General features: G+C 54.2%; 2 protein-coding genes across 2 annotated transcripts; both read right to left on the reverse strand.

Annotated features, from left to right (window-relative positions):
• Nucleotides 1-717: 717 nt before the first annotated feature.
• LOC134127296 (piggyBac transposable element-derived protein 4-like) lies at nt 718-3,985 on the reverse strand. The gene is made up of 2 exons (XM_062561696.1): nt 2,878-3,985; nt 718-2,712 (listed from the first exon to the last, which is right to left on the reverse strand). The coding sequence occupies exons 1-2, from the start codon at nt 3,779-3,781 to the stop codon at nt 1,583-1,585; spliced, it is 2,034 nt and encodes a 677-aa protein (XP_062417680.1). The 5' UTR covers nt 3,782-3,985; the 3' UTR covers nt 718-1,582.
• Nucleotides 3,986-4,553: 568 nt separating this feature from the next.
• On the reverse strand, nt 4,554-6,044 carry LOC134127327 (uncharacterized). Its single transcript, XM_062561982.1, has 4 exons — nt 5,519-6,044; nt 5,057-5,416; nt 4,823-4,941; nt 4,554-4,754 (listed from the first exon to the last, which is right to left on the reverse strand). The coding sequence occupies exons 1-4, from the start codon at nt 5,589-5,591 to the stop codon at nt 4,635-4,637; spliced, it is 672 nt and encodes a 223-aa protein (XP_062417966.1). The 5' UTR covers nt 5,592-6,044; the 3' UTR covers nt 4,554-4,634.
• Between the last annotated feature and the right edge of the window lie 10,688 nt (nt 6,045-16,732).

The raw sequence follows: 16,732 nt of genomic DNA on the forward strand, positions 1-16,732 counted from the left end.
CCGGCAGTCGCACGTATGAACGTACGCACGCACGTACGTACGCGCTTACGTCACGCGTTCAGCCATCACACACCCCCGCCCTCCGGCAGTCGCACGTACGAACGTACGCGCTTACGTCACGCGTTCAGCCTTCACCTCTCTGTGCAAGACTATTATGGCCCTTTCGCAATACCTGAGACGGCGAGAACGGACTTGCGTTCCCACGAGAATACACTCGGGAGGTTCGGGGCGGGGGGGGGGGGGGGGGGGGACGGTCATTTCCGCCATTGGAACAGCAGCTGACTTGATGACGTCACCACGTCAGCTGGTCTTGCTAATACGCTTTAATTTAGTTTTTGATTTAAATATTTTACTATTAACAAGCTTTTGTCTCATTTTTTGTCTCAGAAATTGTATATATAAGCCGTCGTAAAATAGATAGCTTTATCAAGGAGGTTGTAACAAAAAATAAACTATTATACTAAAATATTTTAATGCACACACACACACACACACACACACACACACACCTACCGTTTGTCTTGTTACTCATCAAGAGGCTGATAATCAGCGTAGTGGTCCTCGTGCAGCAAGCCGCTGACCGCACATCAAAGATCTTACAGAGTACAATAATCCATATGTGGATTTTTTTATTCATTATTTTTACAAGTCAGAGCTTCAGATTTTCTTTGAAGCTCTTCCGCCAGTTTAGACTCTCGAGCGCGGTGCTCACCTCGTGTCCTTTAATTAAAACATTGTTAGTTTTAATGCACAACGATGGACAATAAACAAGCTGCGCTCTGCGCATACAGACAATACGTATGTACAAAAGTTACATGTAAACATGAAGTTATGAATCTAAACAAACAGACGGTGAACAACCTCCGTCTCTGACACCACGTTAGAAAACGTACCAAGACTCGTCGTGGTACAGCTCGACGAGTCTCACGTATAAACCGCTACGGAGACGCGAAAACGACCGGCGGAGCATTTCACAGCAGACTCGACGAAAACAGGCCGCTCTCCGCGGGCTGCGAGATGATCAGCTGACCTCCCGGCGCTGGAGGGTGTCCGTTATGACGGTCCGTTATGTCCGCTACACGTCCACGGGGCAGATTGTTACGTTAAAGGCTGTTGACAAACGTTTGCTTTAACAACTAACTTTAGTCATAAAATTACATAACGTTACTTAAATAAAGTAGTATTTATAAAACTCGGACTGTGTGTTTATTTTCCTCCGTCGGTCGTTGTCGCCTGCCGCTTAGGTTGAAATGCATTCTGGGATATTTGGCTCTCACAACAACAGGCGAGCCTGCTCCGATGCATTGTGGGTACAATGGAGGGGGCGCGAGTCGCGTATTATGACCGCGTTCGTGTCGACGAGGAAGACTCATTTAGAATTTCACGTTAAACGGTGCAACTTTTACTATAGTAAGCAAACTATATATATATATGTATGTATGTATGTATCCGTCAAGTATTTGTGTAAATGTGAATAAAGACAATGCAGATTGGTGTGTACATCCATTGTGTTTTTATTACGTCAAGCATTCAGCCTTCACCCCCGCCCTCCGTTAGTAGTAGCACGCACGCACGCGCGCGTTCAGCCGTCACCCCCCTCCACGCCTTGTCGTCCTCGCGTCCTCCAATAGTCGCAGGTGCGCGCCGCGCCTCCGTCGTCGCCGCCGTCGTCGTCTCCGCGCCCCCCGCCTCCGTCGCTCGAGACACGCCGGTCGGCGCAGGCGGGGCAGAACGCGCGCGAGCAGCCCCGGCAGATGTACCTGCTGCACGCGCAGCAGACGGTGTGCGTCTTGCTGTCCTTCTTCGACGGGCAAATCTGACACCTCTTCCTCTTGCTCGCCACCCTGGACAGAGCCGAGGCGACGGCCGCCGCCCGCGTTTCCGGCTCCCGTTCCGCCTCCGGCGCCGCCTCGGCTCGACCGCGCGCCCTCCGGGCGGCCCGCACGACCGCCGCGGACGCTTCCGTGCGGGGGAGACACGCCCTCCTCTCGACGAGCGGCGTCACGAGCTCTTTTCCGAGCCGCTCGAGGAAGAACCTGCGCTTGCTCCGCTTGCCGGACATCCAGTCGGGACGGACCTCTCGCCATATCACGAAGGCGTTGTAGGCGGACACGTCGACGACGTTGTGGAACACGACCAGGGGCCAGCGGGCCGTCATCCTCCTGCAGCTGTACGTGCCGATCACCTTGTCCAGGTTGTCCACGCCTCCCTTGTTGCGGTTGTAGTCCAGGATGATCGCGGGCTTCCCGTCCGGGCGGTCGCCGACCTCGGCCTCGGCGTGCCGCGTGCTCATGAGCACCACGTTGCGGTTTTTCTTGGGCACGTAGGACACCAGGGCCGTGGTGGGCGTGAACGCAAACATCGAAGAGAACACCGCCCTGTCCCTCGTCGCCAGCAGAGCGGGCGGAAGCTCGGGCTTGTTCTTTCGAACCGTGCCGACCACGGTGATCCCCCTGGCCAGGAGCCGGCGCGCCAGCTCGTAGGACGTGAAGTAATTGTCGCACGTCACGTTGCGACCCGCCAGGCCCTCCGTGACGTCGAGCACGACCCTCATCCCCAGGTTCCTCTCGGGGCCGCCGCCGCCCGTCGTCGGCTTGCCGGTGTACACTTGCATCTTCCACGCGTAGCTGGATCTGGCGTCGCACGCCACCCACGTCTTGATTCCGTATTTCGCCGGCTTGCTGGGCATGTACTGCCTGAAGGGACACCGCCCTTGGCGGCGGCGGGGGGTTACGAGGAGAGAGAGTGAGAGAGTGAGAGAGAGAGAGACAAGACAGAGAGCGTCGTCATCATCATCATCATCGGCATTGTCTTTTCGCGAATCTTTACAAGAAAATAAAAAAAAGCCCCTCCGCCGCAGCCGCAGCCGCCGCTTACCTCTGAACGGAACCAGCTGCTCGTCCACGGTCACCTCGGGCCCCGGGTTGTAGAGGAGCGGCAGTCGGAGCACCCACGCGTCCCACACGTCTCGCACGGCCGCCAGTTTGTCGCTCGCTCGTCGCTCGCGCCTCGTCTCGCGGTCGTCGAATCGCAACAGTGTCGAGTACGCGTGAAAGTCCTTCAGCGGCATCGTGGCGCGGAAAATGGCCCTTCCGCTCTCCGCGTCCCACAGACTGGCGGCGGCCTCCCCTCTGGACCTGTACACGCCCGCCAGGATCAGGAGGCCCACGTAGGCGCGCAGGTCGACCCGGTCCATGCCTTTCCAGTCGTCCCCGTATCTTCTGCGACCTTCGAGGTTGGTCATCTCCAGGACAATGTCTTCTATCGCGGGCGTCACAAACAGCCGGAACGTCGAGGCGATGTCGGTGGCGCGGGACGCCGCTTCCTCCGTGGGCCCGGGGGTCGGCGGACCCGGCCGACTCTGCTCGTCGGTCGCGCCCCGTCTGCCGTGCGCCGTCGAGGACCACGTCAGTTCGCCGTTTTTGGACGGAAAGGTGCAGGTCTCGGGTCTTTCGCCCATGGCGCGGTCTTCTTCTTCTTCTTCTTCTCCTCCTTCTTCTTCTCCTTCTTCTTCTTCTTCTCCTTCCTCCTCCTCCTCCTCCTCCTCCTCCTCCTCCTCCAAAGACAAAGCTTCGTTCTCCGGGTTGTATTCTTCGCCGCCGTCGTCGTCGTCGTCGTCGTCGTCTTCTTCTTCCCCTCGTAGCTCTCGTTCTTTGTTGTCAGCCGCGGTCGAAGCCTCTCCCTCTCCCATGTCAGAGTAGTGGTAGACCTTTCGCGGCTCCACCGGATCTGCGAAAAGACGTTCGAGGAGCTCGAGCGCGGTCGGCGTCGCGGCAGTCATGACTTCGGGCCCTTTCGGGGAGACGAGTGTTTCGCGCGTCGCCTCGCCCGACTTTATCACGCGACGTTAGTATCGCCTCTCTCGCCGACCCGTTCTGTCTCTTCTGTCTGTCTCTTCTGTCACCTACACGCACGCACGCACACACACACACACACACACACAAATCCAGCACCTCGGACAGATCTGCGAGCGCGCGAGGAGAGAGAGAGAGAAATTCCAGCACCTCGGACAGAGGCCCCCGAGTCCCCCACCCCCTGAAGCTCTATCTGCGAGCGCGCGAGGAGAGAGAGAGAGAGAAATTCCAGCACCTCGGACAGAGGCCCCCGAGTCCCCCTCCCCCTGAAGCTCTATCTGCGAGCGCGCGAGGAGAGAGAGAGAGAAATTCCAGCACCTCGGACAGAGGCCCCCGCGTCCCCCACCCCCTGAAGCTCTATCTGCGAGCGCGCGAGGAGAGAGAGAGAGAGAGAAATTCCAGCACCTCGGACAGAGGCCCCCGCGTCCCACACCCCCTGAAGCTCTATCTGCGAGCGCGCGAGGAGAGAGAGAGAGAGAGAAATTCCAGCACCTCGGACAGAGGCCCCCGCGTCCCACACCTCCTGAAGCTCTATCTGCGAGCGCGCGAGGAGAGAGAGAGATAGAGAGACATGTATACTTTCATGATTCTTACCAAGAACTTTGCACAAACTCCTCCTTGGTCACCCGCCAGCGCAGCCAGCGCAGGCAAACGCGCGGACAGAGAGTCAGGGGGAGGGGGGGGGGGTGGCGTCTGTCCGAGGTGCTGGAATTTCTCTCTCGCTCTCTCTCTCTCGCTCTCTCTCTCTCTCTCTCTCTCTGCCCCGGTCGGCCGATGTCTCTAGCGCGCCACCGTCGCGTTCATGTCCTCGTACACGTCGTCGAGGGGGAACCGCTGCAGCTTCTTCCTCTCCTGCCGCTGCCGCCACCGCCGCAGCGCTTCCTTCGACATCCTGCACGCCTGTGTCGGAAACGAACGCGTTAGTCATTGCGGCGTCGCGAGGCTTTTTTTTTTGGTCGGGCGCCTACCTTCAGGAGCGTCCACGCGAAGCACCACGCGATGACGACGACGACCAGGACAACAAAGGCGCAGGTCGCCAGTGTCGTAGGGGGGGTGTCATCCCATAGCTCGTCTCGACACCTCTCGCCTGTCGCGGACACGAGAGAGAGAGAGAGAGAGAGAGAGAGAGAGAGAGAGAGCGGGTCATTCGCTCGGCCTCGACGCGATGTCCTGTTTCGCGCGCGTGCAATATTTTTGCTCACCCGGCGACGACGGCTGCGGCACGACCAGGAACACCGACCCCGTGCCCGGCAACTCCACGGGTCGCCGTTGGCGATCGTATTTCAAATACACACACTCGTACCGCCCCGCGTCGGCGGGAGTCACGGGGTCGATGACGACGTCCACGTCCGGAAACGTTTCGCTGCACCGAAGTCTGCCTCGGTATTCGGGGGCGACGGTGCCGCCGCCCGGCTGGTCGTCTTTGAACAGGACCCTTACGTCGCCGCGGCCGCCGGCGCCGCGACCCGTCATCAGACTCAGGTACTCGGGCTTCGGATGGGAAGATCGGCACCGGACGGTCACGGCTTCTCCGGGCTCCCTCCACACCGCTTCGTCGGGCCCTGCGACGATTTAAAAAAAAAACCACGCCCCAAATCATTTCGCCTCGCCTCGCCCGCACACACACACACACACACACACAGAAACAAGCATGCGACGCTCACCGGGACCGCGCGGGGCCGCCGCGCAGGAGAGGCACAGGGTCGCCGCCGCGAGGCTCAGGTAGAAAGTCGACATGTCGGCAGAGCGCTTCCCGGCGTCGAGGCGATCCGTGAGTAGCACGCGACCGTTTCCGCGTGCGCATTCGTTAGTATGTCACCGACATCGATGTCATCGGCCACACGAACCCCGACCGAGGGTACGCGAACCGAGGTGGCCACCGCGAATTAAATTGTCACAAGCGGCCCCTCAAATCTTGTGCCATACGCTACACGACAAGGCAACGACACGTGGAGATTGGTTTTAACCTTTTATTTTATTTCACACACATACGCACGCACGCACGCACACGGACTCCAAAGTCGCAGCGACGGGGACGGGTGCTCGTTTACGTGGAAAACACGTGTCGCACGAGGGTCCGGGTGCTCCTTCGCGTCACGCGAAAGCGACGGTGAGAAGTGGCCGCCCGCTCGCTCCCTCGCTTCGTCTTCAGGGCACGACGGTCGGCCGCATGTCCTCGTAAACGGCGTCGTCGGGCCGCTCGGCCGTTCGGCACATCCGGGTCTGCGGACGCACGCACGCGCACGCACACACACACACACACAGGAACGGTTGTTGTTGTGAGGGATTGAGAAAAGCTTGCACGCACACACACACACACACACACACACACACCACTCGGACCACGCGGCTACCTCGTGGATGATCCACGCGAGGAGCCCTATGACGACGGCGGTTCCCAGAAGCAGCGCGCCGACGCAGGTCACGTTCGCCACCAGGGCCGCCAAGCCGTCGCCCCAGCTCGCCGTACCTGTCGTCGTCGTCGTCGTCGGGAACAGCAAATGAAATACAAATAAAAAGCGTTTAGCCCGCGGCGCGTTTAGCTAGCCTGCGTTACACCCCCCGCAGCCCTTTTGGGGAAACTTGCGTGAATGTTGAGAAGGAGGAGGGCCGGCCGCCACCACCAGGAGCACCGACCCGGTTCCCCGCTGGTCCAAGGACAGGTCGAACCCGGGCTCGCGCCCCGAGTAAAAGCACCAGTACTGGCCCGTGTCTTCGGCGATCAGGTTCTCGATGACGGCCTCCGAGTCCGGGAACGTCCCGCTGAACCGAAGTCTTTCGCCGACGACGGCGTCGTCGACCATGACCTTTCTAGGCGAGGCGCCCCGGGCCGCGAGCGTGAAGGTCTCGTCGCCGACGCTCTTGACCAGCCTCAGGGACCTCGGGCTCGCTCCGACAACAGCTCGGCACCGGATGGACAGAGTTCCTCCGAGGTCTCTGCGCACCGCTCTGCCGCGCCCCGCGTAGGAAACCGCCGAAAAGGGCACGCGCGGGTCACTCTGCGGGACTGCGACGGCGAGACACAAGGCGGTCGCTAGCTTCAGATAGAAAGCCATCGTCACCGGCTGGCGTCTGTGGGTCGGAGCCGCTACTTATATTCCCGCGGCGGCCTTTCCCCCCCCCCCCCCCCCCCTTCTTCCTTTTCCTCCAACCGACCTCTGCAGAGGGTGTGTGTGTGTGTGTGTGTGTGTGTGGGGGGGGGGTGCTGTACAGGAGGCGAGGGACCTCGGTGGACAGGTAGGCGGCGGCGGGGTTCGACACTCCGATCTGCATCTGCCAAGCCGCTTGTTCCTCCCTCGCTCTGAGAGAAAAGCACTCGGCGAGATCGCGACTCTTTGCAGTCGTCCTGGCTCCCAGATGGCGGAACGAGCTCTGCGACATGAGGCGTCGGGACTGCGGAGGGCCTCTACGTCTTCCGCGGGAAAAGTCGAGACGCACCTTTTTTAGACCTCGACTAAAACACTAGCGGACCGTAGCACTGACAAATGGTAGCACTTGAATTGGACTCGTAATGGCACTTTTCTGTAACGTGTTTTCAAACTGCTTATTTGATGAAAAATGTACGCTCACTCTATGTGGAAATGCACTTACGTCGTACGTCGGCGCTTTGGACAAAAGCCTCAGCTAAATGACATGTAATGTAATGTAGAAAGGGGAGGATCGGGGCGGAAGAAAAACAGCTCCTCGAGGCCCCTCCTCGCGAACGAAGAGAAGGGAGAGGAGAAAGCTCACAGGCTAAATAAATGGCTCTCACAAAAATAAAAAGTGACAAGTGGAGCGGCGGATCGCGATTCCGGCAGGCAGGCAGGCAGGCAGGCAGGCAGGCACGGAGGAGGAGGAGGAGGCCTCCGCTGAGTCCTCCGACTGCAGCTGCGGCTCCCGGAGGCCTTCACGCCGTGGACTACGTAGAGGGATTTCTGCACCGCATCACTAAAGGAGCCAAAGGAGCGCAGAGGTCTCTCTCTCTCTCTCTCTCTCTCTCTCTCTCTCTACTAGTACTTTTGTTTATTTGGGGTTGTGTTTATTATGTGCTTTGTGTTGAGCTGATTTGATGTTGTGAATTGTTTTCTTGGGATGTTGAAAAATAAAGTGTTTTTGAAAAACCAAAAGAATCCCTCTCTCTCGCTCTGTCTGTGTGTGTGTGTGTGTGTGTGTGTGTGTGTGTGGTTCGGCACCCCTTCGGCCCTTTTGATTGCGACATACAGCGAAAGGTCAACTCGAGAGGCCTTGCCGCGGTTGGATATTATACTTTGTGTGGATCTTTTGCGGACGTTGATCGCGTACCTGAAGCCTCTCTCGCACTCGGCGGCGATGCATGTTATCGTCTGTCTCTCTCTCTCTCTCTCTCTCTACTAGTACTTTTGTTTATTTGGGGTTGTGTTTATTATGTTCTTTGTGTTGAGCTGATTTGATGTTGTGAATTGTTTTCTTGGGATGTTGAAAAATAAAGTGTTTTTGAAAAACCAAAAGAATCCCTCTCTCTCGCTCTGTCTGTGTGTGTGTGTGTGTGTGTGTGTGTGTGTGTGTGTGTGTGTGTGTGTGTGTGTGTGTGTGGTTCGGCACCCCTTCGGCCCTTTTGATTGCGACATACAGCGAAAGGTCAACTCGAGAGGCCTTGCCGCGGTTGGATATTATACTTTGTGTGGATCTTTTGCGGACGTTGATCGCGTACCTGAAGCCTCTCTCGCACTCGGCGGCGATGCATGTTATCGTCTCTCTCTCTCTCTCTCTCTCTCTCTCTCTGTGTGTGTGCGTGTGAGGTTCGGAACACATTCACCCATTGCAATCGTGACATGTAGGAAAACGTCATCTCTCGCCGAAGCCCCCACCCCCGGTGGCGAAGCGAGCCGATTAGACCCGAGCGATGAGTTCTCGCGAGTTCTCGCGAGATGACGGCTCGCTACGAGCCGGGTCGTTCTGACCCGAATGACGTTGCCGAGGCGAGGGTCAGTGTGACCCGACGCCGTCGTCTGGGCTGAGGCGCTCGCCGGAGCGAGCCGATTAGACCCGAGCGATGAGTTCTCGCGAGTTCTCGCGAGATGACGGCTCGCTACGAGCCGGGTCGTTCTGACCCGAATGACGTTGCCGAGGCGAGGGTCAGTGTGACCCGACGCCGTCGTCTGGGCTGAGGCGCTCGCCGGAGCGAGCCGATTAGACCCGAGCGATGAGTTCTCGCGAGTTCTCGCGAGATGACGGCTCGCTACGAGCCGGGTCGTTCTGACCCGAACGACGGACACGATTCGAGGGTCAGTGTGACCCGACGCCGTCGTCTGGGCTGAGGCGCTCGCCGGAGCGAGCCGATTAGACCCGAGCGATGAGTTCTCGCGAGTTCTCGCGAGATGACGGCTCGCTACGAGCAGGGTCGTTCTGACCCGAACGACGGACACGATTCGAGGGTCAGTGTGACCCGACGCCGTCGTCTGGGCTGAGGCGCTCGCCGGAGCGAGCCGATTAGACCCGAGCGATGAGTTCTCGCGAGTTCTCGCGAGATGACGGCTCGCTACGAGCAGGGTCGTTCTGACCCGAACGACGGACACGATTCGAGGGTCAGTGTGACCCGACGCCGTCGTCTGGGGGGCCGAGGCGCTCGCCGGAGCGAGCCGATTAGACCCGAGCGATGAGTTCTCGCGAGTTCTCGCGAGATGACGGCTCGCTACGAGCCGGGTCGTTCTGACCCGAATGACGTTGCCGAGGCGAGGGTCAGTGTGACCCGACGCCGTCGTCTGGGCTGAGGCGCTCGCCGGAGCGAGCCGATTAGACCCGAGCGATGAGTTCTCGCGAGTTCTCGCGAGATGACGGCTCGCTACGAGCCGGGTCGTTCTGACCCGAACGACGGACACGATTCGAGGGTCAGTGTGACCCGACGCCGTCGTCTGGGCTGAGGCGCTCGCCGGAGCGAGCCGATTAGACCCGAGCAATGAGTTCTCGCGAGTTCTCGCGAGATGACGGCTCGCTACGAGCAGGGTCGTTCTGACCCGAACGACGGACACGATTCGAGGGTCAGTGTGACCCGACGCCGTCGTCTGGGGGGCCGAGGCGCTCGCCGGAGCGAGCCGATTAGACCCGAGCGATGAGTTCTCGCGAGTTCTCGCGAGATGACGGCTCGCTACGAGCAGGGTCGTTCTGACCCGAACGACGGACACGATTCGAGGGTCAGTGTGACCCGACGCCGTCGTCTGGGGGGCCGAGGCGCTCGCCGGAGCGAGCCGATTAGACCCGAGCGATGAGTTCTCGCGAGTTCTCGCGAGATGACGGCTCGCTACGAGCCGGGTCGTTCTGACCCGAACGACGGACACGATTCGAGGGTCAGTGTGACTCGTAGCGAGCCGTCATCTCGCGACATCTCGCCGGGTCGTTCTGACCCGAATGACGGAGACGAGACGACGGTCCCGGCCCTTCTGATGGTGACGCGTAGCTAGCCGTCATCTCGCGAGACCTTGTCGGGTCGTTTTGACCCGAACAGCGCAGGCCTCTCTTGTGTGAATGTTGCCGAGGGTCAGAGAGACCCGAGGACAACGTGAGGGTTAAAATATACAGCGCCATCGGGTGCAAAAACATGGTAACTTCTGCACGAAATCAGACACTTTTTTACATGGACAACTACTTGCCCTGCTTTCCCAGCGTGGAGGCATTGCTTCCTGTGCCCGATGTGAAGGTTGGCAATTTTGGGCTATACAAAGTAAAATAAACTAAATTGATTTGAACTTTGTATGTTGATGAACTGTCGAGGTCGAGAAAAATAGGCCTTTTTAAGCGCCATATGGGTTTTCGACTGTAGTGAAATACAATAGCACATTCAATGAGATCCATAATACAAAACAAGGAGTTGGTAAGAAGTTTACAGGCTCCTTGTGCATTCATGAAGGGATGTGAGTTGAATCTGTTATGGCTGACGTTGACAGTATATATATATAGTTGGTGAGTTATACATAGGCTTGAGTGTTCATAACTGTTAATTTGTTGTCAGACTGAGAGACTGTTGTTTGTTCACTGGTAAAATGGACCTGTTGAGGACAGAGTTTAGATACATAACCTCAAGTTTTAATGGAATTGTAATGTGTTGTTTTTGTCCACAACAAGGCAAGCTTGTTGTGATGTCTATCATTGTGCATTTCACCATGTTATATCCCAAATGTTGTCACCTAATACAACACGATGTAATACACCAGCCCAGAATTAGATGTTTACCTCTGTAATGGTTTATGTGTTTTATTATAATAATATATTTGTTTACTCTGGTGCTCAAGTAAATATACCACTTTTCTCAACAATGAATCAAAAGAGTGAACTGGATCAAGTTTAAAATCAAGAAAGCATTTAGCATTTAATCAAAGTGATAAGCAATACAAATACAAAATAAGATATTTCCCGAAATAGAATTCTCCAATGCTGGGACTTATGCAGGTGACCACAGACAGTTGTTTCCAGCTGCTGCAACCTGAAATCTCCGTCTTACAACACAACGTAATTGATCACAGTTCATCGCACTTCATTATAATGTTTATTACAGTTCATGTGATGGAATACTCATATTCGAGAGTCCTCCCTCCAGGTTTTGACATCACACTTATTATTTGATTACAATACAATTATTTCCACATGCTAATGTAATAACTACTACATCTAATATCACACTAACTACATTTCTAACACAAAACATTACTACTGTATCATACTTCCTAACAAAGGATGTGCTCGAAGCCGCTTTCGGACCTTGAGCTCCTGTTAAGCTCCTGTTATAACAGCCTGCGGTAGGACGCGAGCGGAGCTGAGAATGTTACTACTTTATTCAGCATAGTAAACATTGACCGAGGTACTAAAGAATGGAATGCCAACTCCCTTGACATTGTGCTCATTGAACACCTCAACAATGTTGACGTACGACTCCGATACGGTTTCAACAGGGCAGGTGAATATTGTATTTGCCCTCGTCTGGGAAAATGTGTACCGTATATCAATGGATTCACGATGCTGAGTGGGAGTAGGGTGCTCCTCTTCCATCCCACTCTTGAAGGCCAAAAGAGCCATCATTTGGGCCAAACTAGCCCCTTCCGACGGTTTGCAGTCCAACACCACCCGGAGCTGCCTCCCATCTGGTTTCTCATACTGTACTCTAAACCATCTGGCTAGATAGATCACCATCCTCTTAAATTCTATGGATGAGGTCAAATCTTTCACATCCTCATCAACGAATGTGACTATCCTAGTCAGTCCCTCGGATGCCACAGTGAACCACATAGCTAGAATGATCTGTTTCTTCAACACAAAACAACACCAGTGGAAACTACGAGTACCAAGGGAAACATTAAACAATTTCGGCAAATGGTCGTCAGCAGCCAGCATATCTGCTGTCTTTGGTGCAGTGCGTGTTCCCACCAGGATATGATTCCAGAACCTGGGCACGTGAGGAATGCAGACATATCTGCTGGCCACACTCATTGGCAGTGTTTCGGTTTCCCAGTACCGGAAGGAGAAGCTGTCATTCGTGTTGATTAGCAGATGGAAAGCTGTATTGAGATAGGAAAACACATTCAGTCAGCGAATAATATATTTTTAGAGGTGGTGTATGTACAAGTGGGCATTGATAGAGAGTGGAACAGTCAGAACTACACCTACCATCTTTCAGCTCACTAAGACCAGGGGCATCCGTGCGACTGAGCATCTGCTGCACATGGCCGTTGACCTGAATGTCAGACTTGAAGGCGTCTTCGGGGTTGAGCTCGAGATCCCAATCGCTTTCGTTGTCCACATTAGGGCTGCTGGCCAGTTTGCTAATTGACGTGGAGACGGGGCCTGATCTGGATTTTATTTGGTGCTTGCCGCAGCCTTCATGCTTGTGGTAACAGACTATGCAAATTACACAGCTGCACACACATTGAATGGGTCTGTTGAGCCCAATCAAGTATTTTTTACAAATCACGGTCCTGTTAAATGTGATGTTACAGGTGGAACATTGAATCAACTTTTTAATCAAAGCCAGCAGCGCCGCAGGGACAACTTCTACACTGGTAAAGTCCAGGTCCCTTTGCTCTTGTGTATATCCTGTTAGGGTTGAGGACATTACTGACAATACAGGTGAGCTGTTGTTTGACCTGTAGGGATTGCAAGTCTGCGCATCGCACTGCCGGGGTTGCGTACATACAGACTGGCAGCTGTCGATTGCGTTGCCCGACTCTGCAGGAGGCCCACAGGCTTCAAACGCGTTGCATGACATATGTGCAGGCGGAGATGACGGCAGCATAACACTGCCCGGTGTTGCACAGTCACTAGAACCCCTGTAAAAAGACACAGACAAACGTGGTTAATCACTCTTAGCCAGGAGCGGTAAAGGTACTGCTCTACAAACAGTAGCAGTACTCTATTTTTTAACTGGATTTAACTATACGCACAGATATGTCAAAGTAGGTGCCACCGCTGCTGAGCCCTGTGGGAGGGTTGGCAGTTCAGCCTGCAGGGGCCGCGAGCCCTTCTTCTTCTTCTTCCGTGCGGAGACGCCGATCGCTTCATCATTGTCCTCCAAGACGGCCGTATTGCCAGTCTTAATGGCCATCGAGGCGACAGCGGTTTCATCCTGCTTGAAACCGCCTAGGTCGTGGGAGTTCCCAGTCGCATCGCGGTCACCGGGAGTGCTCTTCACCTCCTCCCCCAATGTCCGTTTCTGTCGTTTACATTTCTTCGCGATGAGATTGGCATCATTTTCTTTGAGCAGCTCTGCTTGGGGGGCTCGGGCCTGCGGGGGTCCCAAACCCTTCTTTTTCTTCTTCCGCACGGAGACGTCGATCGCTTTGGCATTGACCTCCAGGACGGCCGTATTGCCAGTCTTGGCGGCCATCGAGGCAACAGCGGTTTCGTCCTGTTCGAAACCGCCTAGGTCGTGGGAATTCCCATACGCAATGCGGTCACCGGGAGTGCTCTTCTCCTCCTCCCCCGCCGTCCGTTTCTGGCGTTTACATTTCTTCGCGACGAGATCGGCGTTATCTTCTTTGAGCAGCTCTGCTTGGGGGGGTTGAGCCTGCAGGGGCCGTGAACCCTTCGTCTTCCGCCTGGAGAAGTTGAACGCTTTAGCATTGTCCTCCAGGACGATTGTATTGCCAGTCTTGGCGGCCATCGAGGCAACCGCTTTATCGTTTTGCTCGAAAGCCCTGTAACAAGACAAACATGGTTAATCACTGTTAGCCAGGAACAGTAGTGGTGCTGCTCTACAAATAGTTGCAATACTGTATTTTATAACTGGATGATATACATACTTCTCATCGGAATTGGCTTCACCGCATGCGGCCACGCTGTGTCTGTTCGAAATGCCCTCGACGGCTGATCTGCCAATCTTTGCTGTCGTCCGGGGCCTAACATCAACCTCGGAGCCGCCAGTGCTGCTTTTGTCGGACTTGTCATCTTCAACAGTCTCCGCGTTGTTGGAATTGCTGGCACTGCTGGAGTTGTTGGAGCGGTCAGAGCTACTGGTTCCACTGGAGCCATTTTCCAAAGTAGTCTTGTAATCGGTCTTGTAATCGTAGTCGGTAGTCTTACCGGTGGCATCGCCATTGAGCTGTTGACGTTCTGCTTTCCACCATCTCTTTTCAGGAATGAAATACACAGTCTGTTGTGTGCCCGTTTGCGCCCAGTCGACATTCACATTCTCATCACAGTATCCTGCCGGACTTTTTGATCTGGGCTCGCTGTGGCTGGTCGAATAAACCGCGTCGGCCGATCTATGATTCATTCTTGGTGAGGAGCGGGTCCTTCCAACACACCCCTTGGAGTCCCCACCACCGGAATGGGTGTGACTCGCCACAGAGCTGTTACTCTTTGATTCTTTCAATCGGTTGCCCCTTATGGTCTCGGGGTGGCTGCTACTGTCATGAGGTCTGTGACGGTCACTGGTCTTGGCACGTTTGCCTGCAGGTTGTTCATCTGATGGCCGCGGTTTCCAATCTAGAGATCCAGAACGCCTGGTCTTGTCTCTGTAATGGAACGATGTGTTATTTTGACGCCTTCTGGTCTGACTCCTGTAGGATGACGAAGTGAATCCCTGGCGACGTTCGGTTTGCTGAGACCCGACTGTGTCAATCACACGTCCAGAGTGCCCTTCAAAGGTGTTGGGGTGGATCTTGTCTCGTTCAGTCCAGTCTTTCGTGACGTCAGGTCTGCTTGCCTGTGTTTCAGCCCTCATTCTCGCTATTAGGTTGCTCAAAGGGTAAGGTATTGGTTTAGTGTAACCACTTCGGCCCTGTTTGTAACCCCTGTTGTTTATTTCATCTCCCAAGCGGGGCATACGGTCACGGCCGTAGTCTTTTTCATTTCTCCACTGGTATCCGCTATGATTGTATGCCATATAATCTCGGTTGACAATGTCACTGGTCTGAGCGGGTTGTTCCACAAGTCACACTATGCTAAACCTGTGCCTGAAATTCAACAAATGCAGCAGAGCTCCGTAACAGATGAAGTTGTTTTAATATGCAGGTTTGGCAGGAGAACTTAACGGTGTTGAACTTCTGCTCCCTCTGAACATCTCAAAAAGCAAAAGGCTTACAGGATCCCACAAACACATGTGTCATTCATACCTGTTGGGTTAATTGTACAAAAGATATTTCACTCATTGCTATATTTTCCTTACTAGAAGTGTTGTTCTCTTTTATACTTACTAGATGTGTTTCTCTATACAAGTGTATCTCTCTTAGTGCAGGAGGAGAAACTGCCTGTCCCGGAAAGGTATGCAATTGTTGTAGATTTTGCAGGGCAAACAGGGTTCAACTGATTTCACCCCTTCCCTCAGCAGTTGAAACCTTATGTAACTAGGGCACTCCTAAGACAATAAAATGCCAGGAGAGCGGAGGCTGCTTCAGAGTGAGTTTGGAGGATTGTAACTGAACAGTCTCCGAGCACTCTCCTTGCAAGTATACCATACTCAATTCTCTGTGTCTTTCTTTGTGCAGGTTATTGAATACAATGTTGGGGGTTTAAACCCAACATTAATTGGTCCTTCGAGCCGGATTCCAAGATACCTGACGATCCCAGTGGGTGAGTGAGATCCAGACAAGTCTGTGGCCACAGCAACGAGACCCTTTCCGGGACTGGTTCCTCCCTTACGGGCTGGGATCCGAAGGTTGAAGGAAATCCAAGGACGCAGAGAATCGTGAGTAGACTTTTGTTTAAGAGAAACAAAAGAAAACACAGTTAAATTCCGTGGGAGGACAGACTCCTCTAGTTTCAAACTAGTTAAACTCTGTGTAGGATGGCGGAGTCCTCTGTGATGTGAAAGAGAAATAAAAACCCTGACAATCCTAGGCACTATCAGGTAAAATAAACGTTCGTCGACACGTAGTTAAAACACAGTTAAATTCCGTGGGAGGACAGACTCCTCTAGTTTCAAACTAAGTTAAATTCTGTGTAGGATGGCGGAGTCCTCTGTGGCGTGAAGACAACGTTTAAAACACAGTTAAATTCCGTGGGAGGACAGACTCCTCTAGATTCAGACTAGTTAAATTCTGTGTAGGATGGCGGAGTCCTCTGTGGTGTCAAAAAAATAAATGAGTGAATGAGAGAGTAAGTGGAAAATACAAACATCATTAGATATTTGTATTGTCATACCAAAACGGACAAGGTTCAAATGGTGAGTCTTTGTGGATGTTTGTAGACAAGAAAACTCCACCTGAAAGGGTTAAAGCGAGTTTTACCACAAAGATAATTGATCACCATCTTGCCGGAGAAACCCAGTGTTAGAACACAGCAGGTGTTAAGACCCACTGGGCCCAAATTTAGTTCAAAATGGGGAAGGGGCAAAGCAAAGAAAAGCAAAAACTCCTCGACGAACTTCAGTGTAGAGATTGGACAGTAGTACAAAAAGAAGACGAAAACGCAATAAAACCCCTGTGTTATTG

Source organism: Pungitius pungitius, chromosome 4, assembly GCF_949316345.1.
Source record: "Pungitius pungitius chromosome 4, fPunPun2.1, whole genome shotgun sequence".
Lineage (NCBI taxonomy): Eukaryota > Metazoa > Chordata > Actinopteri > Perciformes > Gasterosteidae > Pungitius > Pungitius pungitius.

Bases quoted from the DNA above. Each gene is read 5' to 3' on its own strand.
- LOC134127296 (XM_062561696.1), bottom strand. From the start codon at position 3,781: ATGACTGCCGCGACGCCGACCGCGCTCGAGCTCCTCGAACGTCTTTTC. The intron at 2,713-2,877 runs GTAAGCGGCGGC...GCCGCCGCCAAG, and splicing joins GCAGCTGGTTCCGTTCAGAG to GGCGGTGTCCCTTCAGGCAG.
- LOC134127327 (XM_062561982.1), bottom strand. From the start codon at position 5,591: ATGTCGACTTTCTACCTGAGCCTCGCGGCGGCGACCCTGTGCCTCTCC. The intron at 4,942-5,056 runs GTGAGCAAAAAT...TGTCCGCGACAG, and splicing joins GCCGCAGCCGTCGTCGCCGG to GCGAGAGGTGTCGAGACGAG. The intron at 4,755-4,822 runs GTAGGCGCCCGA...TTTCCGACACAG, and splicing joins TCGCGTGGACGCTCCTGAAG to GCGTGCAGGATGTCGAAGGA.